A 22994-nucleotide genomic window follows, 5' to 3' on the forward strand; every position below is an offset into this window, starting at 1 on the left:
TTCTGTTTCAGCTAATGTTATCACATTGGAACCACAATGTACTAATCTTGTTAACTAAGGAAGAGGGTAAAAAAAAAAAAAAAATTTAATCAAAAGTATACTTGAATTTTGTTAATTAAATCATGGCAATTTGGGCAAATTATGGCAACAGAATGCATAAGAGCAGGTACATAAGGAATATGTATTTTAGCTACTTAATAATGCACTTTTTTCATTTTACCTACTCAAATCTCTTTCAATCCCACACTAATCCTTTCTATTATCATCTCTATTCTCATAAAATAATATGAAATATTATTCAATTGCAATACTATTTTTTTCTCTCTCTCCACCCCACTGTCCAAAATCAGAAGGCCCCAACCCACAATCGGTCCCCTTTACCATCGCCAAGGAGGCTGGGAGACGGTCGCACTATTTTCATTGAGGTGCTGCTCGCAGTCCATCTCGATGATGAGGGGAACGACGAGGATGAGGAAGGCGGTGCTGACGATACACGAGGTGAGGAGGCGGGTAGCGACGTAGCCGGCTCGCTTGGTTTGGGTCAAGATTGGGGACTGGGAGACGCAAATTTGGTTTCTTCAGTAGCTCAAAAGTGTTGTTTTTACATCTTCCAGATGAACTTCATGAGTCAAGTGCTCATCAATTTGCGAGAGAGAGAGCGAGAGAGAGAGAGAGAGAAGTGAAGAAGAACTGAAGAAGAGAGGAGGAGGGAGAAACAATTATTGTTTATGTTTTGCTGATGAACATTACATCGGTAAAAATACCGACTCATTCTATGAAAGCTATTTTGCCTTTGTATTTTGCTATGCTGGTGTAGAGGGTTTTTGTGGCTTTCATTCTCTATTTTACCTAATATGCTCTATTTACCTACACTGATGTACATGCTCTAAAGAGTGCAAAAGTTCCTTGTACGTCTTCTAAAAGTTGGGATTTTTTTGTCCAATTTTGGTTCGGAATTTTCTTTTTTTGGCTAGACGGTACATGTCAGTTGGGTTAGCGGAGATTTAATAAATTGAAAATCAGTTCTATGTTTCTCCAAAGAATTGAACCACAATCCTCCCCTTGCAAAGTCAATGAGCATAACTAGATAGGCCAAGAGCCGCGTCTTTTGGTTTGAAAGTTCTACTCCCACTTTGTTTCTATTTTTTGTTTTTGTTCCTGGGCTGTGAAGATATAATATGGGCTTATTATTTCATATGATTCTGGGCTTTAGTACAAATCTTAATGGGAAAATGACGGCCAAGGACGTGTTTGATAATTAATACCCTCCAAGGACATTTTCAGCATTAACAAATGTACTCAAATGTTCTCAGCATGTCCTTGACGGGTATTAATTATCAAAACACATCCTGGGCCGTCATTTTCCCAATCTTTAATTGGCTATATCACTTAATTAAGCCCATCGTTAAAACCTGCCCAATTGCAATCTCTCTCTCTCTCTCTCTCTGTGCTTCAGAGAATCAGAAGCACAGGTCGTCTACTCTCCTCCATGAATCCCTTCAAGATTCCCAATTGCCATCACCAACCCCCTTTTCTCTTCATTTCCAAAAATACCCTTCTCTCCTCTCCCCACTTTCTCTCTCTACCCGTCTCCCCAACTCCTCATGTACCGCTCTCTGCCTCAACTCTCTCTCCATTTCCCCCAAATCTAATTTCTATCTCTAAACCTCAACTGCCCAGTTTTAAACACTCCAGGGTTTCAAAAGTTTCAGCTCAGGTTTGGAGCAATGAAGATAAAAAGAACTCCGATGATACGGTCGAGCTGGGGGAGGACTTGGCGATTGACGGAGCTGTTTTTCAGAAGACGCTGAGGTTGGTTGAATGCTCCATGTTCGCTGCGGTTGGTGGGTTAGCTTATTTCTTGAGCACTTCTCTTTCAATTGAGGTATGATTATGGTTGGTAATGCTTTGGTTTTTGGTATCTCTTGACTGGTTGCTCAGTTTTTGGCGCCAGCTGCTTAGGCATTATTTATTTGCATGATGGTACAGTAGAGTTGTGTTATATATATTGTGAGTAATTTACATTTTGATCTCTTGATCATTTGTTTAATGGCAATGCTACGATACCCGCCCCTATTTGAATGTATACGGTACGCACCCCTTGAGTAATTTATAACATTTGGCATAAAGATTGATGACATTTTGTATGAAATTCAAAATTCTTGGTGTAACGTTTTATAGCATTTGCATAGAAATGCTATAATTCATAACGTCAAGACAAAATGCATAGCATTTCCAAGTGTTATGCATTGTTTTATAAAAGTTGTGATTCAAGACTGATGTTATGGATTCTTCTGCAAAATATTGTAAATTTGATTTAATGGGGTTGCATTGTAGCATTTCCCCTTGTTTAAATTTTAAGACAAGGGAACCTGTAGGAAATTACAATTCCTACGGACCCTAACAAAGAATCTCGGTTGATAGTGGCTATGGTTCTAAGAAATGAAGTATACAAAAGCACAAGCATCCAAGAACACTGGATTTAGACGGTGGACCTGATGTGGGCCATGAGAATGGTCGTTATAGCTCTCAACTATGGTGAATAGGAGTACAAATCATACAACAGATTTTCCCTACACACGAGCCTACAATGTATATATAGAGAGAGCTAAGTGAATTCAATTTCACAGCTGGAAGATTATATGCAGACACTTGCGGATCAAAAAAAAAAAAAAAATTATATGCAGACGCATTTTTCTTTCCTACATTTGTAGAGAAAGATTAGAGTATAGAAAAGCCCTTTGAATGATGTTATAGGATCCTTAAAGATGACAGTGGGTTGAGTTTTCTACGAGCAAGGGGCAGCATCTACATCTTGGCTTGACCAGGGACATGCATGGTTTATTTGGTAAATAGGTCGAGGTTATAGAAGAGTCCCGTTACTCCTGTAAATGGCCTGTCATATTATTGTGAAAGGATGATGGTCAGGCTCTATCTTGTGGCATTGGGTTCAGCTGTATGATGAAGATTCAAACATGGATGTGTGATAAGATTACAAATTCTCGGGAAATTCTTAACATAGTAAGAGTAGCACCGATTAGTGTTATATGGACTCTTGTATTGCAAGTACCCCTGAGTCAGAAATGAAACAGTCAGGATAAGACAAATTTGACCAACACCTGTATCAGATTTCGACGCTCAGATTCTCTATTTTTCTTTGATGTTTGAGGAAGAATAAATTGGCATTGTTGCCCCCCGTCCTTTCATTTTCTCAGTTCCACCCAGGAAGCTATGACTCTGCCATAAAAAGGTGAGCGTCCCTGCATTAGCCTTACTTTATTGGTTTAGTGAAGTCAAGCTTTGGTTCGCTCAAAACTAAAGAGTGGCTCAAGTAAAGGGGGAACTCGCTGGGGGACAAAATTCTATATTTCCCTTGTTAATTGATGTGTGTTCAAACTATAATTCTCAATATTGTCCAATATCTTGTCTAAAGGTTCTACTTGATTTGCAGATACATGTACAATAACTTGTCACAATGACATTATTATGTTCTACTAATTTTTCACTAACTCTAGGCACTAAATCCCAAGAGGAGATCAAAAAGTTGACGATAGATAATATGGATAGAGAGTGAAAGCCAAGAGTTAAGAGTGCCTTAAGCCGTAGTCCATGGCATAAGCCAACATAAACTATCTTAGTCTATTCATCCCTTTCCACACTTACCTTACGGTATGGTTGTCATGGTACACGGTTTGAAGAAGTGTCCATTGAAATCATAATAAAGCTATACAGAAAGCACCAGAGGTTCCGTTGTAGTTCTACTATATGCTAAGATGTAACTCTTCTTCTGCCTGATTCCCTTCTGCAGAGAACTAGATGCTATTATATTATAATGAAATCATATGTCTATTTATGTAGAATATTTAGCCTAACTGAAAGTGAAATAATGTCTGATTTTGTGCAGAGTTACTTCGGCTGTTTCTTTGCGTTGCCAATATTGATCTCTTCCCTGAGATGGGGTGTCGCAGCTGGCAGGAAAACTATGGTTTGCCCCTATATAAGCCAATTCTAGAACATCAACAAGTTTGAAGGGATGACCTATTTTCCAAAAGTTGCGATTTAAGTTTTATCTTAACAGGTGGCGACTGCTATGCTACTACTTGTCTTGTCTGGTCCAGTGAAAGCACTGACCTATCTGGTGAGCCTACTTTAAGATTCTCCAACTCTCTCAACAGCCCCTGGCCTGCTGCTGTGTCTATTTTATGTATTTATCTCTAGCCTACTTTTGAACGTGTTAATGGTGAATTGTGGGCAGTCATCTTTGATCTGTTGAAAACCGTTCTTTGATATGTATATATTTTGTGTTGTTTTCGGCTCAAAGTCTTGAAGATCCAATTTCTTTCTTTTCTGTCGTCAACTTGGGAGATAATCAGATAATGAATTACTGCCTTCACATGTAAGAGTTCATGTGATTTTGCAATCCATATGTTTATAACAAACTAAATAGGGCTTTCATTCCTGATTTCATGTTATTTTTCATGGTATATTCACTCACTGGTGGTATTGGTCAGAATTGAAGCCATGAGGAGATTTGTATTCTATGGTCAAGTTTGAAAGATTACCAAGGAAAAGTTTCCAGACTTTTTGAGGCTACCATAGTAACAGTTTGACACTTATTTTCTACTTTCTGAAGCAACAAGATATGTGGCTTGCATGCTATAGATTCATGTGCTTGATTTTACCTGTGTTAGGAGTTAGGACGATACCTTAAGTGTGGACTACCTTTCTCTTGCAGCTCATGCATGGTTTAGTTGGTGTAACGATGGGTACTTTATGGAGGTATGCTTTCTTATTGCTTCAAGTGTATGTTTGGACACATTTCATGTTTTGAAGGTACCACCCTTGTTTTCTTATCAAGCAACTAACTTTTTTGAGCAAATATAGAATAGCATGTAGCCTACCCTAATATGCATTGCATGAGTTTGAATAGAATAGAATAGCATGAGTTTGACCTTCACATGAATGCTGTTTATCCCCTCTAATATGCATTGCTCTTCCCTGATATTGATTTTATTGTCAATTGGAAAAGCAATCCTACCAATCTCTCAGTACCGATTATATATCTAGAACAATTTGTTGGAGCCATATGATCTAGTGTTACACAGTAGAAGACCCTCTAGCTTTGGTAATTGTTACATTTGGCAGGAGCCTTCTGGGATATACATATGTTGGCCTCTCCTTCAGAATTATGATCTCTTGTTGAATTATTTAGATTCTTGGAATAACAAAATAGTGTTTCTTTTGCATCTTCTCAGGCTGAAGGCAAATTGGAGCCATTCAATCATTTTGTGCGCATTTGTAGAGTTTGCTTCCTTGATCCTTGGTTTCTTTATAACTGTTCAACTACATATTTTCATTGTCACTAGTGGATTTAATAAGCGAAGGTCTAATTAATTTGCAGGTTCGAGCTTTAGGTGCGGTCGGGTGTGTTTTGATAACTTCATTCTTAATAAGAGAAAACATTCTTGCTCTGGTAAGCACTTTATTATTTTCTCCTACTTCTCATTTCGTTATTTAGTTTACAGAGTTCTTTCTTTTCCCTGCAGATCACCGTAAACATTCATGCTTCTCTTTCCTATATTGTTACTACCGTGGGCATCAATGCAATTCCATCAATGGATATGATATATCTCATTTTTGGGACCTTGGTATTTTTAACTAGGGATCCTCCTTTGTTCTTTGTTGTGATCTCGATCATTTTTGTTTTACAAGACAACCTTATATGTTACATTGTCTTCTTTTGACAGGTTGTTCTTAACTGCGGGTTCTTTGTGTTTTTGTTGCACATTCTTTACGCGTTGTTCTTTATCAAATTTGGGATGAAGGCTTCTTTGAAGCTACCCAGATGGTTGGAGAAGGCAATATAATGGTGGTCATTACTTGGTTATTCAGGTTAAACTTCATCATTTAAAGAGCTGATAATGAATGACCAGCTTACATGGAATCTTTTTCCTTCACTGCATGATGTATTGTTCAGTTCTGATTCTTGTTCATGTGATCATCCATGTCATCCAATTATACAGTGCAGTTGTTACAATCTAGGAACTGATACGAATTTAAACATCTCTCTTTGTATGTCCCCAACTGCAGCGTGCTTTCTGTGTGAATCCTAACACATCTAGTTTCAACAATATGTGAAGACAACCATTTTGGGAGGAGAGTAACTTCACCCCATCTAAAATTCTTCTGCTCGATATCATAGAAAAGTAGTGGCACAAACACCATCGAAATACGCTCCCGTATGATCCACTGTTGCACAAACAAGATCTCACCAGTATAGATGGTAGTATAAGGAGCAGGGCACCCAAAACCTGCCCAAGGAGAAGAAAAGGCAATACTTTCCATGGTCCATACCTAATTGTGGTGCTCCTCCAAATTCACAAACCTATTATGTTCTGTTCCAAAACATTGGAGTAACATATGACAGTCAAAAACCCATTTGTTTGTTTTTCTGGTGGTTGAAAACAATGGCAGCCTAGGGAGAGGATTTACAAGGAAGTTCTTGTTCTTCGAATGCACAGTAATTCCCCTTTTGGGCAAGGCTCTAATGTATAGTATTGTTGACAAACTTTTTCTTGGTGCCACAAAAACCCCACTTTAGGATGGTATTCGAGGGTTATTTCCCTTCAAGAATCACTGCCCGATGTGAAAATTTGTACTCCATGAGAGTTTATTTCTGTAGAGCTTCGATGGCAACTGGGATATTAAGAAGTTTATTATGGATACAGAAACCCCAAGTTATAATAGACATGGAAAAGGAGTCTGGGAATTTTCTAATTCATTGGATGCTTAACGAATTCTACTCTCCTAGGGTTGCATAGTACCCTGAATTTTCAGTGTTCAATTCATCTGCATTATGGTAACTGGAGCCTTTCCGACAGTGAAGACAGGTTAACCCATTGAGGTTTTCCAACAAACCTCAATGGTTGCTTTGACAAGGACTAATTGTAGACAGATAGGAACAGGGTGAAGTCATCGAGGTGGTTGCTGAGAGAGCGTAAGCTAATTGAAGACTGTCGAAATGATGGCTGTGGATGAGACAACGCCAAAGGTTGGGGACGGACCTGAACTGGAGGAGCGACTTCACAAGTAGCGTATTGAGTATATGGGGTAATATGGCGACCTTAACTATTTTGAAGGCAGGGGAAGAAGTGAAGAACAAAGAGCAAAATACATAAATGATCAGAAAAAGAGAGATTATATTACATTCATAGGCCTATTTTAATCAATGGTTATCGCAAGACCTTGGGCCTTGGATTAGTGGTCATTTCCCTTGGGTTAGTGAAGTTGGGGGTTCGAGTTGATAGAGCAGCGGTCGGGTCCTTATAGTAATCTAACTCACGAACAACTAATATTCTACAGTGTAGCAAACATAATAATAATAATAATAATAATAATAATAATAATAATAATAATAATACTACTACTACTACGGTGATCATAAGTTCGAATTGGCAAAATCCATCCCGCGACCCACCCACCCCCAAAAGGGAAGAACAAATATCTATATGTAAGTAGAAAATTCGAATGAAGAACTGCAAGAGAACTTAAAAACCAAGAAGGAAATAAAATTCTATTTCTATCTCCATTGTGACTTGGGATATTAACATAGGTGTTTTACCCCGGTCAAGTGGTTTTGGCCTGAAACTTAGGACTTTGTTCCATCCTAAGATTTTATATTCGATTTTTCTTGCCAACAACTCTTGGGGACTAACTATTCTCATGCATAAGTGTGTGAAAACGGTTGTGAAAGAAGATGTAGAGATTAGTCCGAGGTGAGAGCAAAATGGGCCGGAACATCTGCATTAAAAAAAAGAAAATGAAAGAGAAGATAACACGGGTGTCTTTGTACACTAGAATTAGCGAGAAAAGTTAACTCGACTGTAGAGCAAAACAACTTCTAAACAGCCACGGGGCTATCACCTCCTTTTAAGATTATTAGTTAAAATAAGCGCCACTTCTGTTAACAGTTTTGTTAATTTCCTACTCCTCGTCCTGCAAAAGATTTGGTGTTTTTCTTAAGTGTGAATTGACATGCAATTGTTTTTTAACCCAAAAAAAAAAAAAAAGGTTTTGGATTATTGGGTCCTTTTCATAAATATAGTCCAATCATACATTCATATCTAGGCAAATAAAGTGGTCATATGAGTGTTAGATTCATTAATCAGATTTGAATTATTGGGTTCTTTTCTAATTGGATATTTGAAACAAATGGAGTGATTTTTGCACTCTCTCTATTTTTATTTATTTTTTAATCGGGCTGCACTCTCCTTCTTTCCTAACCATGCTCTCCTTTTTATTTAATGTGTAAAATTATCAGAATGTTCTTAAATTTTGTAAAAAATTCATTTCATTTGGATAACCAAAAAAAAAAAACTATTGCCAAGTGGATAGGTGTTTTAGTAATTTCACACACTAAAGCAAAAAACAAAAGTGTAATTAGTAAAAAGCTGAGTGCGAAAATCACTCCCCTAGAAATAAACGGTTTGATAATTTCTCCACGGGGCAAACCATAATTTTCCACCGGAAGTGTAGTTAGTAAAACAGAAAGTCTGATCACACAAACTATTAGTGCACATATTTTTTTAAAGGTCTTCGCGAAAAATCAGCTCAATCCGATATCTATAGTTGCTCAATCCAACCATCTAACTTTTCATTCAGATTGCAAGATAATGAAAAGTTAGACGATTGGATAGATTATTTATAGGTATCAGATTGAGCTGATTTTTCATGGGAATCCTCGAAAAAATATTTTACATGTAATGAATGATTCAGATTTTTTTTATGGGACCCATGACCATGATAGCCCCACAACAAAATCTGTGCACAATTTGTGCACTAATAATCTCTGTGTAGCAGGACTCTTAGTAAAATGTAGAATGCCGAAATCACCCCTAGAAATAAACGGTTCGATAATTTCTCCAGGGGGCAAACCATAATTTCCCACCGTATCTCCATACGGTTACCCCCCGTATATGCCTCTCTCTCATTCTCTCTCTCTCTCATCCGAGCGTCGAACGAAGAGGAGAAAGTCCAAAGAAGAAGAAGATCAACCAACCCAGAGCTTTCCTTCTTCTTCGTCTTCCATTTCTGGTATACATATCACATTTCGCGCTCTTTTCACCTTTGCATTTTCCTTTCATTTCCAACATCAAGTGTGCTTCTTTTATATCCTGCAAGAGTCTGTACATTTCGTTTCTTTATGATCTGATTCTTAAACCTATCGGCTCGATCATCCGAAATTGGAGCTTCACTTTGATCGATACTCATTTCTGCGATAAATTCGGTAGGTTTGAGGGGGTTTTCTTTGGTCAGAGCATTTCGAATTAGAACCCAAAGTAATTTCCTTTGCCCTAGAATTTGACACGATCTCGTGAAAACCCCAGGCCATTTAATTCATCGCCAAACCCGGTGTTGAATTTTGTTGAAGAATTGGGTGAAGACTAAATTTCCTCCCACAATGCCTCGTTATCGCGCCAAACCAGCTGGGGTTCGTTCCCCCTTGTATGCTTTCATAGTGGAGATCAGGGATTAATTTTTGGTAAAAGCAAAGATTGATTATTTATCACCCTGAATGGGGGTTGTTTGTCTAGTTATTTGTTCCCTTAATGGGCTATCAGTTGGGGCTTAGTATAATTGTGGGTTTATGTCTCGTTCGGTGTAATTCAACTAATTGTTTTTTTCTACTGTTTTTACTAAAAAGAACATTGGAGCACAAAAGAAATACGTTTGGACAATCTAGCAATAGCAAAAACGCTTTGGTTCTTAGATAGAACCACTGGAGATGCACTTAGCTAAAGTTGTTGAGGTAGATTGTTCTTTTCCCTTGCCTGCATATCTTTGCAACCTAACAGGTGTTTAGAGAAGAAGTTCATTTTTTCCCAAAAAAAACTTAGTTGTTGCAAACTGTGGAAGGCCAAAATGATATACTCCGTATATCTTTGTTTCGGCATTTTGTTTCCAATCAATTGATGAATGCCCGTTTTTCCTGCTTGTAGGTACTTCAGCTTAAAGCTGTGTATGGATAGTATTTTGGTGCAAGATGTGATTAGTGATCTGCCTCAAAGTATTGTAGAAACCATATTGACAAAGATTCCGATAAGGGATGCTGTAAGGACTAGCATTTTATCGAGTAAATGGAGATATAAATGGGCTAACCTTACGCACCTTGTATTCGATGACAGATGTTCAAGTCTCTACAATGACAAAGGACTTGTTGAGGGAAACCTTGTAAAGTTTATTACCCGGTTTCTTTTCCTTCATGATGGACCGATTCACATGTTCACTTTGTCTAGCACGTACTTGCAAGGGTCTTCTTACATAGATCAATGGCTTCTTTTTCTATCGAGGAAGGATGTTAAAGAATTGGTTATCGAATTGGGAGACCGGGAGTGGTTTAGGGCTCCTACTTGTCTTTTCTCGTGTCGAAAATTGACTCGTTTGGAACTAATTCGTTGTGAATTGGACCCTCCTCCATCTTTTAAAGGGTTCTTGAGTTTGAAGTGCCTCGTTCTTCAACAAGTTTTAATTGCCCCTGATAAAGTGGAAAATCTCCTATCAAGTTGCCCTCTTCTTGAGAGTCTAACATTGTCGTACTTTGATAGTTTTGCTCTCAGCATCTGTGCTCCAAATCTCAAATACTTATGCTTGGAAGGTGAATTCAAAGACATACGTCTTGAAAATACTCCACTCTTGATTTTTGTGTCTGTTTCTATGTACACTGATGATACTGCCGAGCATTTTGAGCAAAGTTCAACTTGCAACTTTGATAAGTTTCTTGGTGGTGTCCCCTGTCTTCAGAGACTCATTGGGTATATTTACTTCACCAAGGTAAGACATCACTCTTTTCCTTTTCTTTCTTGTGGGCTCACATAATTGTGTACATTTTGGCCAAATGGGTTGCTTATGTTATATTTTTTTGTCCAAAGTATTTGAGTGTAGGTAATGAGCTAGGGAAACTTCAGATTACTTATAGCCATCTAAAGATTGTGCAATTGTATGAAGTGAGTTTTGAGGACATGAAAGAGATTCTGGTTGTTCTTCGTTTGATTTTGAACTCCCCCATTTTACAAGAACTTCAAATATCTGTGAGTATTCTTGAACTTTTTAATACGCTAATGTCTGATGAAGATTGCCATTTGCTTTTGTTCATTTCACACTATGATTTACCCCTTGTATAAGGAACAGAAACTTTGTATGTTCTTTTGGTTGATGCAGAGTTCCTCAAATACCTCACTTGCAACCGAAGCTACTGATTTGGACTTTTGGGAGAACGAATGCCCTTCTGATTGCACATTCAGACTGCTTAAAAGTGTGAAGATTGCAGATATTTCTGGAGTGCCCCACGAAATGGAATTCATCAAGTTTTTACTTAGAAACTCACCGGTGCTTGAGGTAATGAGCATTATTCCTAGCACGTGTGTTACAGATGGAAGAATAAATATGTTGATCGAGTTGCTGAGGTTTCGACGGGCATCTGCAGAGGCTGAAATCACATTTACTCAACCTAGAATGTAAAATCTGCTGTTGTTGTATATAGGGCCTCTTTGTTTCCTGATTGTTTCGTCTCATGTTTACCGTTTGGCTTCCTTTGGCACTCATCTGCCTAGTTGTTTGTATAATTGTAATAACATCGAATGGCAAGTTTACAAAACGTGCATATACTGCAAAACTAGTTGGACTTCGGTTTTCTTTTTTTTTTTCCCGGATAAACTATTTTCATGCAAAAAAGTCTGTTGCTGCAAACTACCTCTGTGTTTTGGATCATAACTCTTAACAATTGGAATGACTTCTTGTTATCATTAATACACAACCCCTTTTCTCTCGCTCCCCTGGTGAGAGTGACTTGGTGAGAAATGACAAGAACTATTGACACATTGGGAGAAGTCTGTCAGTCTTTGGCATCTGTTTCACACATATCAGAAAGGCACCGCAAGAAAATGAGAAAATTGTTGAGAGAAGAAAAATGAATGTGTTATAAATTGTTGGAGCCGGTTCCAAGTAGCTTACAACTTTTGCTATACTCCTCCGTTTCAAAATGTTTGTCCTGTCTGCAAAATGAGAACTTAAAAGAAAAATTCAAACTTTTTTTATAAATTAAAAGAACTTAGTGATATCTGGCAAGTTAAAACAAGTTTGGATCTTTTCTTGGAAAAAAACATATCACTTTTAAGTCCTCCTTTCGCGAACTGGACAAACATAGTATTAGCAAACTAACATAGTAGACAAGAGAGCTTGCATTTAGTCCCCGCCATTGCATGTGCTTCTTCCATTAGCATTTTGAGTATTTCGCTGAGTGAATACTTGGATTTTTTACGTCCAAGATGATGTTGCTCATGATTCATGAAGGATGGTGTAAGCATATGTGGTTAAGAGTCATTACATAATACAGTACCAGTTTTGAAACCTTCACGTATAAGGTTTCAGTTACGCCAGCCAGTGCTACTAAAAGGTCTACTAAATTTTCTAGGTCCAGACACCAGAAGAAGAAGGAAAGAGTGAACAGGCAAAACATCCCTGACTACGGCATTACTTTCTAGTGGCAAAATATCACTGACTACGGCATTACTTTCTAGTACATAACTGCCGCTTTAGGTGACAACCGAGGAAAATGTGATAACTCTTTTGATATTTCGAATCTTTCGTTTATGTCGAGTTGCTCACTTAGCCCAACAAAAATTGTTTCAAGCATTGGAGAACATGCTAGCAGAAGCTTGATGAGAAGTAGCTGAGGCTTCAAACCCACAAGGTCATGCATTGTCACACAGAGAAGTTTGGTGAGCGTTTGATCCATGCAACCTGGTACTTCCAAATAATTTACAACCCGCTCTTCATAAGTGCTCTCATTTATGGAGAACTGTGAAGGAGGAAAAAATGGCAAAGCCAATTAGTCTAATGACTATAGTAGACGTACGATGTACAAGTTTTTGAAATTGCCACTTCATACCCAAAACGTAAGTTTCATCAAGTTGGGGCAACTTTGGATCAAACAAAGAGTGCATGAAAAAACATGAAAGTCACCGAACTCCACATCTGCTAAAGAGAGCGAGTTCATTCGAGTAAATGTTGCTGGAAGCTTGCGTGGACTACCACCTGCAGCCAAAAGCTTCGAGGCAAATAGCATAAAAAATTAGAAACAAAATCGTAAAGCGACATGTTTCCAAATTGACGAATCAGATCAAGTATCAAAACTTTGTCCCACCTCAAGAAAAAATCCATCCAAATTAAGCTTGGAAACTCTAGGCAAGGCAACAAGAAACTCCATCAATGTGGGTGTTTTTCCCATTTTATCACATAGTGAGCCGAAGAAGTACCTCAGATTGGGGGTGTCCACAAAAGACAGTGATTCTAACCCATTATTGTCGATTATAAATAACGAGTTGAGGTTCGGAGCATTGATATTCAAATGTCCAATACCACTGCAATATTTGATAGTCAATCTCTCAAGCAACCCAGACCTCGAAAGTAGGGGACCAAGCGTATTGTCTCCAAATGTGGTTCTCTGGAAATGAAGTCTAGTGACATATTGAAAGCCGCTCAATTCACTTGGTGGTTTCAATATGCAGTTGACAAGCTTCAATCGTGTCAACTCTCGACAAGAATAGATACATGAATGCATCTTATAAGGCATATCGATTGTACTGCAGAGTGTCAAGTCCTTGATACCATTCCTCGACAGGAAGAGTATCCATCGGTCAATATCTGAGCAGAAATTACCAAGTATTATTTCTGGAAGATGGAGATCAAACTTTTGAATAGGGCCACTGTGAAGCAAGAGAATTTTCTCAACAGCGTTCGTGAATTCCTGTCTAACCCTTCCTTTGGTCCTCAAGGTATCAGCAAAAAACTGTTTATCAAGCACGAGGTCCGAAACCGTAGTCCAAATGTACCTCCACTTAGATGATAAAATACTTGTTCTGGCTGCATCTCGTAAGGGTATCCGCGCAAGGATACTTTCTATGACATTTTTTGGCAGGTCACTGATAAAATCTTTTGTGCGAAAACAAGGATTATTCATTGTAGTCCTGAACATGAAAGGACGGAAAATTAAATTAAATTATCAAGATATTTTAACTACTGGAAAGCATATATTCTCAACCCAACTCAAAAAGCCCTGCCCCAACTATTCGGTGTTTGCTACATACTCATGGTATCAACCTAAAAACATTTTAAACTTGCGAATCCCCGACCATTACCTTCAATATCTGGAGAGGACAACCACAATATCTTTCTAGAAGAGTTGCTTGACATCACTTCAAAGCATGGGGACCAGATAGGTGTCAGGGACTTAGTAATCAGACCAAAATTGGAAACCACCAGCAACTTACATCTTCCTGGGGTGAGTCGAATCATTACCCTGACATCGCACAAGTAAAACTTAGAAGTAAGATAACTTTGAGTTTGGTTGGTGGATGTTACAAGAAGGGCTAATCATTTTTTGGGTTGGAGTTCAAAATTATGACGAGCTCAACTAACCTCTAACAATAATTGGGTTTAAGCAAAAGCCATCTTGCATATATGGTGAGATGCAAATTTAGAGACGATAATGAAATCTTTGCATGAAACTGCAACAATAGTTAGGTTATGAATTTGCACAAGAGATCAAAAGGTCAAATGGTAAAACAAGTCTTCCATTGTCATGGTTCAAACATGAATTGCATTAACATAGAAAAAGAAAACAAATTTAAGTATAAAAGAGAGGTTCACCAACAAAAGAAAAAGAAGTAAAGAGGGGCATAGTTGGCTATGGAGGTAAAAGACCATCAAACAGAGGAGGCTGAAGGCCCAGAGGCTGAAGGCATGTGAATCAGAGGCTGTGCCTGGCACTAAGCGACTCAAACAAGAAATATAAACTAACTTACCTCTTAATATTTTAAAAAGCAAATTATCACTACCCTAAACTTTAACATGAAGAACTTAGAAATAGCTAGTTGATCCACCATCGTACCCCAGGACCTTAGTAAGGTCCCAGTACAGTAGGTAGCAGGCATGTTCGTTTTGGCTCCTGTGCAAGAACGAGAAATAGACAATGCACCATCCGTTGATGTTGTAAAAGCTACAGGGAAATTCTTCATGGCAAAACAAGATATAAGCAAAGTCCATATACTAAATACAACAGGGGGATTGGATCCTCTCTAGTCTGTTTGACCATCCAGCCCGGCCAGTTTGTGGGCCCTTTCCGGATGGCACTGATCACCTTCCTTTTTTAATGGTTGGTTTTTCCCTACTTCAAGAGTAATCATTTAACGGGCCACTAGGATGGTCAAACTTTCACATTTTTTGACCTCGTCGAGAATATTAGTCACGCCAAAAATCATGTTCATTGGATATCGGCCATTTTGTTCTCGAAACACATTTATGCTGAAAAAAATGGAAAAAGCAAAGTTCGAAATACTGAACTAAAACCCACATATCGCACATGGATGTACTTCGAAATGATATAAAACATATATCCGATCAACATGATTTTTAACATGACTAATTATTCAACGAGGTCCAAAAAGTAAACAGTCCCGATCATTGAAGTGCGGGCCCAAAAAGGGCCCAAAAATCGGCCAGACTGAACAGTCAGGATCTTCCTCCCTTCGATTATACAAGAGCAAGCTCATCTTTTACCTACCATACTACAGTATCCAATTCCAAGGAACGAAATTAGGCAATCAACACCACCCACTATGCCAAGCAAGAACTCAATCAATTAGGAGTATTTCCTAACTGAACATTAGGTCAGAAAATATAGATGGCATGAATTTAAGGACAAATTCAATCAACACATAATAGTTAAAAAAAAAAAAAAAATGATCCCTGAAGAAGAAAACTAATCAAAACCCTAATAAAGCAAAACAAACTTATATGGGGTGAATTGAATCGGTAATAATGAAAACAAACCAGCAAATGCCTTGACGCAAGCTGCACGGTAGTATTGCCTTCTGCTTCTCCAATCGTTTTCTCTTCTTTTTTTTCTTTTACGTGATTTTGCTTTCGAAAGTTCAGTTGTTCTACTCGGTTTTTTTCTCCTCCCTCCTTCCCTCCGTACCTAAGATGATTTGATCTATATCTTTAAATTAAAACATTACGCTTGTGTTTTCTATATCCACCTTGTGCGTGTGCTCTCAATTTTATTTTATTTTCAACTGCTCGTACTCTCAATTCTACTCTGCCAGTCCTCACATTCAAGAATTTTTAGTAGTTTTTTTTTTTTAAAAGTGGATATATTTTAAAATATTTAAATAAAAATAAAATAATTTTATTTTTCAAATTCATCTTGTTGAGATGAATAAAAATTAATAAAAGCAAAAAAAATTTAGATTTTTTTTTTGCCACTTGTTAACGTCACTTTCATGCAAGTATATGTTTGCACCAAAAAATATATTCGTAAGGGAGTATCGTTAACCAAAAACAAAAAAGTGACAAAATTCGCTGCCAAAAATTTAAGACAAAAAAAAATGCTAAAAGAAAATGTGCTCAGTAGAATGGGATGGTGAGAGATGGGGCAAGTATACCCCCGTAATAATGATCCACTTTTTGGGAATCATGGTATTCATATTTCACGTGGACAACTATACCCCTGATTTGAGATATAGTACCCTTTTTTTTTTTTTTTATTCATCAAAAATTTTATTCATGAAAAAAGCCCTGCGGCATCTACCTGGGGAATTCACAACGGAACTAGAGGTAAGAACCAAAACCCACATCAGCCCGACCGAAAGATCACCGATTGCGAAGCAGATCGAACATAATTCAGGGTATATTGATAGTTACTGGTGAGAATGTTGGGAATGTCTTGTATTCTTTAGTCCCACATTGGTTAATTATGTTGTTCCCGTTTTTGTAGCCTATTATAAATAAGGCTTTTGGGGTACTTTTAGAAATTATCTTTTGGGCTTTCATATTGTGGCCTTTCTAGAGTTACGGATTATAGCCGGCTCTTTGTATCTCTTCTTCACGTTGGTTAGTGAATCATCTCTCTCCTCGCCCGTGGACGTACCCATCTTGGGGAACCACGTATATCTTGTGTCTTTGTGATTTCTTGTTTAGTTTTCAATTTCTCGTTCTTAGCTTGCATTCATAGCGTTCGTTACAACAAACTGGTATCAGAGCCTTAGGTTGCAAAAACTAGGGTTTCGTTTCCGATTGTGGCTATGGCGGCTAAATTTGAGATTGCGAAGTTTGATGGGCAGAGCAGCAGTTTCAGTCTTTGGAGAGTAAAGATGAAGGCTCTGCTAACCCAACAAGGATTGCACAAGGTTTTGTTAGGCAAGACTAGTTCTGGAATCAAAGAGGAAGATTGGGATGATACGGATGCCAAAGCTCTGAGTTCTATTCAGTTGAGTCTGGCAGATGACGTTCTTCGCGAGGTGGAAGAAGAAACTTCAGCAGCAGGAATTTGGCTGAAGTTGGAAGGCATATATATGACGAAGTCGCTCACCAACAGGTTATATCTCAAACAACGTCTTTATACGTTTCGTATGCGAGAAGGTATACCTGTTAAAGATCATTTAGACGAGTTCAACCGTATTATTATGGATCTGAAAAATATTGATAGTAAAATTGAGGATGAGGACCAAGCCCTAATTTTGCTATGTTCTTTACCACTTTCGTATGAGCACTTTGTTACAACCCTATTGTATGGCAAAGACACGATATCCATAGAGGATGTTAAGGCCAGCCTATATTCGAAAGAATTGAGGAAAAAAGTGTCAGGTGAGGGTGATGCACATGCGGAGGGTTTGTTTGTTAGGGGAAGAACAACAGAAAGGGTGGAGTCGAGTAATAGGGGAAGATCCAGATCATCAGGTAAGAAGAAGGGAAAGTGCAATTATTGCAAGAAACCCGGGCACTGGAAAAGTGACTGTTTAAAACTCAAGGAGAAGGAAAAAGAAGACCAGAAAGGGGGTAAAGTAATTGCTGGAATTGCTGAAAGTTCAGATGAGTCAGATAATGTGTTATCAGTTACAGAGGGCGATTCTCGCTCTAATACCGAGTGGGTTCTAGATTCTGGATGTTCATACCATATGTGTCCGCATAGAGAGTGGTTTTCTACTTATGAGGCGGTCAATGGTGGTACAGTTTTGATGGGCAACAACATGGCTTGTAAGACTGTTGGTTCAGGAACGATTCAGCTTAGGATGCATGATGGTATTGTTAGGACTTTATCTGAGGTTCGACATGTTCCGGATTTGAAGAAAAATCTTATATCCCTGGGTGCTCTTGATTCTCATGGTTGCAAATTCCTCGGTGAATGTGGAGTTTTGAAAGTCTCAAGGGGTGCATTAGTACTGATGAAGGGTCAGAAGCGTGGTAACCTCTATACACTCCAGGGCAGTACAGTTATAGGTGCTGCAGCAACGGTTGCTTCATCCAAGGTTTCAGATTCAGACTTGACTCGTTTGTGGCATATGCGCCTTGGGCATATGAGCGAGAGGGGGATGACAGTTTTGAGCAAACAGGGTTTGCTATGTGGCCAGAAAATTGAGAAGCTGGATTTCTGTGAGCATTGTGTTTACGGCAAGCAGTGCAGGGTAAAATTCAGTACAGCTGTTCATCGCACCAAAGGCACGGTGGATTATTTTCACTCGGATCTTTGGGGTCCCGCAGAGGTAACTTCTAAAGGTGGTTTTCGATATTTTATGAGTATTATTGATGATTTTTCTCGTAAGGTTTGGGTGTATATGTTGAAACATAAGAGTGACGTCTTTAATACATTCAAACAGTTTAAAACTTTGATTGAGAATCAGACTGGTAAGAAAATAAAACGTTTGAGAACTGACAATGGTATGGAGTTTTGTCTTGGCGAGTTTGATAGGTTCTGCAGTGATGAGGGCATTGTGAGGCATCACACAGTGAGAAAAACCCCTCAGCAGAATGGTGTGGCTGAACGAATGAACAAGACTCTTTTGGAGAAGGCACGTTGTATGTTGTCCAATTCCGGATTGGGCAAAGAATTTTGGGCTGAAGCCGTTTCCACAACATGCTATTTGGTGAACAGGTCTCCGTCGACTGCTATTGAGTGTAAGACTCCGTTTGAGGTATGGTCAGGTCATCCAGCTGATTATTCTGTGTTGCGTGTTTTTGGGTGTCCAGCTTACGCTCATGTGAATGAGGGTAAATTGGAGCCACGGGCCAAGAAGTGTATTTTCTTGGGTTATGCAGCAGGTGTCAAAGGGTACAGGTTATGGTGCTCTGATGATTTGAAGTTTTTAATCAGTAGGGATGTGACTTTTGATGAAAATTATCTGATTAAGGGGTCTAAGCAGGTTGATGATACAGTTCAAGAACATAGTGTTCCAAAGCAGGTGGAGTTTTTGGGTGAATCTTCCGACTCAGGGAAGAAGCACATTGAGAAGCCAATTGAAGAGGAGTTCAAGAGTTCAGACACAGAGGTTGATGCATTAGTTGAGCAACCACGCACTATTGCTAAAGATAGGCCAAGGAGGGAGATTCGGCCTCCTGAAAGGTATTCGGCTTATTCTGAGATGGTGGCCTATGCTTTATCAGTTGCTGAAACAGTTGAGTATGAGGAGCCTTCAAGTTATACGGAAGCTGTTTTGAGCGCTGAGTCTGCACAGTGGTTTGTTGCTATGAATGAGGAGATTGAGTCTCTTCAGAAGAATCAGACATGGGAGTTAGTAGAACCGCTGAAAGGGAAGAGGATTGTTGGATGCAAGTGGATCTTCAAGCGCAAACCAGGTATTCCAGGGGTAGAAGACGCTCGGTTTAAAGCTCGGCTAGTGGCGAAAGGATACAGCCAGAAGGAGGGTGTTGACTACAATGAGGTATTTTCACCAGTTGTAAAACATAGTTCCATTCGCACTTTACTTGCTATTGTTGCATGTTATGATCTTGAGTTAGAGCAACTTGATGTCAAAACTGCGTTTTTGCATGGCGAGCTTGAGGAACAGATTTATATGCGTCAGCCTGAGGGATTTGTTGTTTCTGGTAAGGAGGATCACGTTTGTTTACTTCGTAAATCTTTGTATAGCCTCAAGCAATCCCCTAGGCAGTGGTATAAGCGGTTTGATACTTTTATGATAAGCCAGTCATATTCTAGGAGTGAGTATGACAGTTGTGTGTATTTTCGAAAACTTCCAGATGGTTCATTTGTTTATCTACTGTTGTATGTTGATGATATGCTTATTGCTGCCAAGAGTGTATCAGAAATCAACAGGTTGAAACAACAGTTAGGTGGTGAATTTGAAATGAAAGATTTGGGTGCAGCAAAACGTATTTTGGGTATGGAGATTTGCAGAGATCGAGTAGCTGGCAAACTATTTTTGAATCAGAAGTCTTATGTTCTTAAAGTGCTTGAGCGCTTTGCCATGCAGAACTCGAAGCCAGTCAGTACCCCTTTGGCAGCACAATTTCGACTTTCAGCTGAGTTATCACCACACTCGGAGGATGAGGAGAAGTATATGTCTCAGGTTCCATATTCGTGCGCAGTTGGGAGCTTTATGTACGCCATGGTATGTACTCGTCCTGATATTTCACATGCAGTTAGTGTCGTTAGTCGTTATATGGGGCGTCCAGGAAAGGCACATTGGGAGGCTGTGAAATGGATACTACGGTATTTGTGCGGAACTGCAGGTGTTGGTCTATTGTTTGGGATTGTCAATTCTGGTGATCATGCTGTTGGTTATGTTGATTCGGATTTTGCCGGTGACCACGATAAGAGGAGGTCTCTGACAGGTTATGTCTTTACTCTGTCCGGAAGTGCCATTAGTTGGAAAGCTACTTTACAGGCTACAGTTGCGCTGTCTACAACAGAAGCGGAGTATATGGCCATTGCTGAAGCTGTGAAGGAGGCATTGTGGATGAGAGGTTTGCTTTGTGAGCTTGGTCTTACACAGGGTGTGAGTTCAGTATTTTGTGATTCGCAGAGTGCTATACATTTGACTAAAAATCTGATGTATCATGAGAGGACCAAGCATATCGATATCAGGTATCACTTCGTTCGGGATATCATCTCACAGAAGCAAGTTGAGGTGAAGAAAGTGGGTACGGCAGATAACCCAGCAGATATGTTGACTAAACCGGTTCCGGTTGCCAAGTTCAAGCATTGCTTGGGCTTGCTTGGTATTTGCAGTTGATCGCCCCTCGGGGGCATTTGGCGAGTGAGAGGTTAGAAGGGGATAGCTATATTTGGTGATTTGGTTCGGTGGAATTCAAGTCAAGGTGGAGAATTGTTGGGAATGTCTTGTATTCTTTAGTCCCACATTGGTTAATTATGTTGTTCCCGTTTTTGTAGCCTATTATAAATAAGGCTTTTGGGGTACTTTTAGAAATTATCTTTTGGGCTTTCATATTGTGGCCTTTCTAGAGTTACGGATTATAGCCGGCTCTTTGTATCTCTTCTTCACGTTGGTTAGTGAATCATCTCTCTCCTCGCCCGTGGACGTACCCATCTTGGGGAACCACGTATATCTTGTGTCTTTGTGATTTCTTGTTTAGTTTTCAATTTCTCGTTCTTAGCTTGCATTCATAGCGTTCGTTACAACAGAGAAGGTTGACATGCTCCAACTAGAGAAATGATGAGCATAAACGGAAGCCCCAAAAACCTCTCCACGGACTCAGCCCCGAGACCTCTAACCGAGATAAAAACTAAAAAAAGAGACCCAAAAAAAAAGGAAGGGAGAAAAAACCCCAGCTGTAAAACAATGTTGGCGGGGCCGCTACAACGGATTTGACAACTCATTCATCGGAGGAGCAAAGCCAAGCCGTACCTTCTACATATCTTTGCCAGAAAATGTATTATTTTTAAGTTATCGTCTTGCAGACCGGACGAATAATTTTGGGACGGAGGTAGTATTGGTGAACTAACACAGCAAATGAGTGAATATTCGATAAATGTGATAATTTTCTTCCTGGTTTTGGAAGAATATATAGAAGGATAAAAAAAAAAATGCAATTTTTTTTTCAATCAGCTCACAACTTACATAGTTCACAAAAAGTTTTCTCCAAATGCAGCGCCACCAAAATTCATTTAGAGGATAAATAGATATCAGTGAACACTTTACGGTTCACGTTACTCCCTGTTTGCAACACCACCAGCACTGGTGTGAAAATATGCAAAAATGAGTTAATTTACAGTCTCTTCAGCTGGTGCTCCTGAAAGATCTACGAAGTTTTCTAGGACCAGACACCAGAAAAAGAGGGAAAGAGTGAAAAGGCAAAATATCTGTGTCGACGACATTGCTTTCTAGAATAGAACTGCCGCTTTAGGTGACAACCGAGGAAACTGCGACAACTCTTGTGCAATCTTGAATCGTTCGATTGCATTGAGTTGCTCACTCAGCACAATAGACATTTTCTCAAGCATCGATGAACATGCTAACAAAAGCTTGATGAGAAGTAGCTGAGGCTTCAAACCCTTAAGGTGATATATATTCACAGAGAGAAGTCTGGTGAGGGTCAGTTCAGTTTGATCCATGCAGGCTGATGCTTCCAAATAATTTGCAACCCGTTCATCAAAAGTGTTTGTAGTCAGTCAGAACTGTACGGGGAGGTGAAAAATTCCGGTTAGTCTAACAACATTAGTTATGGCGTGCTACTTTATTCATTTCCATTCATACCAATATATTAAGTTTCGTCAAGTTGGGGCAGCTTCGGATCAAAAGTAGAGTGCATGAAATAACATCCAAGTCGCGCGCTGAACACTATCTGTAATGTGAGGGACTTCACACGAGTAGATATTGTTGGAAACCTGCGTGGATCACCACCTCAACCAAATGCTTTTGAGGCAACGTAGCATAATAGATTAAAAACAAAATTGCCAAACTACATTATAGATGAACCAGATCAAGTATCAAACATATGTCTCACCTCAAGAAAATATCTATCCAAACGAAGGTCTGAAACTCTAGGCAATTCAACAAGAAACGCAACCAAACTTGGTGTTTTGCCCCTGGTTAGACTTGCCATTGTCTTACCTAGTGCAATAAGGCAGAACCCAAGTTTGGGGCTGCCCACAAGGTTGAGCGAATCTATCCCACTATTGG

At 39.1% G+C, this 22994-nt stretch overlaps 3 protein-coding genes across 14 annotated transcripts; 2 read left to right on the forward strand and 1 right to left on the reverse strand.

Moving 5' to 3' along the window:
* Window positions 1-1410: 1410 nt before the first annotated feature.
* LOC131301362 (uncharacterized) lies at window positions 1411-6084 on the forward strand. Of its 6 annotated transcripts, none has more exons than XM_058327586.1 (8): window positions 1411-1885; window positions 3905-3985; window positions 4079-4138; window positions 4736-4779; window positions 5256-5298; window positions 5402-5473; window positions 5547-5648; window positions 5748-6084. In XM_058327586.1, exons 1-8 carry the CDS (start codon window positions 1490-1492, stop codon window positions 5865-5867), a joined length of 918 nt encoding a protein of 305 aa, XP_058183569.1. In that variant the 5' UTR covers window positions 1411-1489; the 3' UTR covers window positions 5868-6084. The 6 variants fall into 6 exon arrangements, with proteins under 6 accessions (XP_058183569.1, XP_058183567.1, XP_058183570.1 ...); XM_058327584.1 differs by having other exon boundaries at window positions 1428-1885; window positions 4699-4779; window positions 5256-5303; XM_058327587.1 differs by having other exon boundaries at window positions 1428-1885; window positions 4699-4779.
* Window positions 6085-8930: 2846 nt separating this feature from the next.
* LOC131301363 (F-box/FBD/LRR-repeat protein At1g13570) lies at window positions 8931-11671 on the forward strand. Of its 2 annotated transcripts, XM_058327590.1 has the most exons (4): window positions 8931-9093; window positions 9999-10830; window positions 10929-11087; window positions 11218-11671. In XM_058327590.1, exons 2-4 carry the CDS (start codon window positions 10021-10023, stop codon window positions 11515-11517), a joined length of 1269 nt encoding a protein of 422 aa, XP_058183573.1. In that variant the 5' UTR covers window positions 8931-9093; window positions 9999-10020; the 3' UTR covers window positions 11518-11671. The 2 variants fall into 2 exon arrangements, with proteins under 2 accessions (XP_058183573.1, XP_058183575.1); XM_058327592.1 differs by lacking the exon at window positions 10929-11087.
* A 668-nt stretch (window positions 11672-12339) lies between these two features.
* LOC131301364 (F-box/FBD/LRR-repeat protein At1g13570-like) lies at window positions 12340-16058 on the reverse strand. 6 transcript variants are annotated; one of them, XM_058327594.1, is made up of 6 exons: window positions 15889-16058; window positions 14476-14564; window positions 14196-14356; window positions 13202-14024; window positions 12947-13105; window positions 12340-12856 (listed from the first exon to the last, which is right to left on the reverse strand). In XM_058327594.1, the coding sequence occupies exons 4-6, from the start codon at window positions 14015-14017 to the stop codon at window positions 12572-12574; spliced, it is 1260 nt and encodes a 419-aa protein (XP_058183577.1). In that variant the 5' UTR covers window positions 14018-14024; window positions 14196-14356; window positions 14476-14564; window positions 15889-16058; the 3' UTR covers window positions 12340-12571. The 6 variants fall into 6 exon arrangements, with proteins under 6 accessions (XP_058183577.1, XP_058183579.1, XP_058183576.1 ...); XM_058327596.1 differs by having other exon boundaries at window positions 14196-14333; window positions 15889-16053; XM_058327593.1 differs by lacking the exon at window positions 14476-14564 and having other exon boundaries at window positions 15889-16056.
* Between the last annotated feature and the right edge of the window lie 6936 nt (window positions 16059-22994).

Source organism: Rhododendron vialii, chromosome 9a, assembly GCF_030253575.1.
Source record: "Rhododendron vialii isolate Sample 1 chromosome 9a, ASM3025357v1".
NCBI lineage: Eukaryota > Viridiplantae > Streptophyta > Magnoliopsida > Ericales > Ericaceae > Rhododendron > Rhododendron vialii.

What these genes read in the sequence shown, in the direction of transcription:
- LOC131301362 (XM_058327584.1), top strand. Translation starts at nt 1,490, where the DNA reads ATGAATCCCTTCAAGATTCCCAATTGCCATCACCAACCCCCTTTTCTC. An exon ending in GCACTTCTCTTTCAATTGAG is followed by an intron (nt 1,886 to 3,904) that starts GTATGATTATGG and finishes GATTTTGTGCAG; the next exon opens with AGTTACTTCGGCTGTTTCTT. An exon ending in ATCTCATTTTTGGGACCTTG is followed by an intron (nt 5,649 to 5,747) that starts GTATTTTTAACT and finishes TTCTTTTGACAG; the next exon opens with GTTGTTCTTAACTGCGGGTT.
- LOC131301363 (XM_058327590.1), top strand. Translation starts at nt 10,021, where the DNA reads ATGGATAGTATTTTGGTGCAAGATGTGATTAGTGATCTGCCTCAAAGT. An exon ending in GGTATATTTACTTCACCAAG is followed by an intron (nt 10,831 to 10,928) that starts GTAAGACATCAC and finishes TTTTGTCCAAAG; the next exon opens with TATTTGAGTGTAGGTAATGA. An exon ending in TACAAGAACTTCAAATATCT is followed by an intron (nt 11,088 to 11,217) that starts GTGAGTATTCTT and finishes TGGTTGATGCAG; the next exon opens with AGTTCCTCAAATACCTCACT.
- LOC131301364 (XM_058327594.1), bottom strand. Translation starts at nt 14,017, where the DNA reads ATGAATAATCCTTGTTTTCGCACAAAAGATTTTATCAGTGACCTGCCA. An exon ending in TGGATGGATTTTTTCTTGAG is followed by an intron (nt 13,106 to 13,201) that starts GTGGGACAAAGT and finishes TTTGCCTCGAAG; the next exon opens with CTTTTGGCTGCAGGTGGTAG. An exon ending in TGATGAAACTTACGTTTTGG is followed by an intron (nt 12,857 to 12,946) that starts GTATGAAGTGGC and finishes CCTCCTTCACAG; the next exon opens with TTCTCCATAAATGAGAGCAC.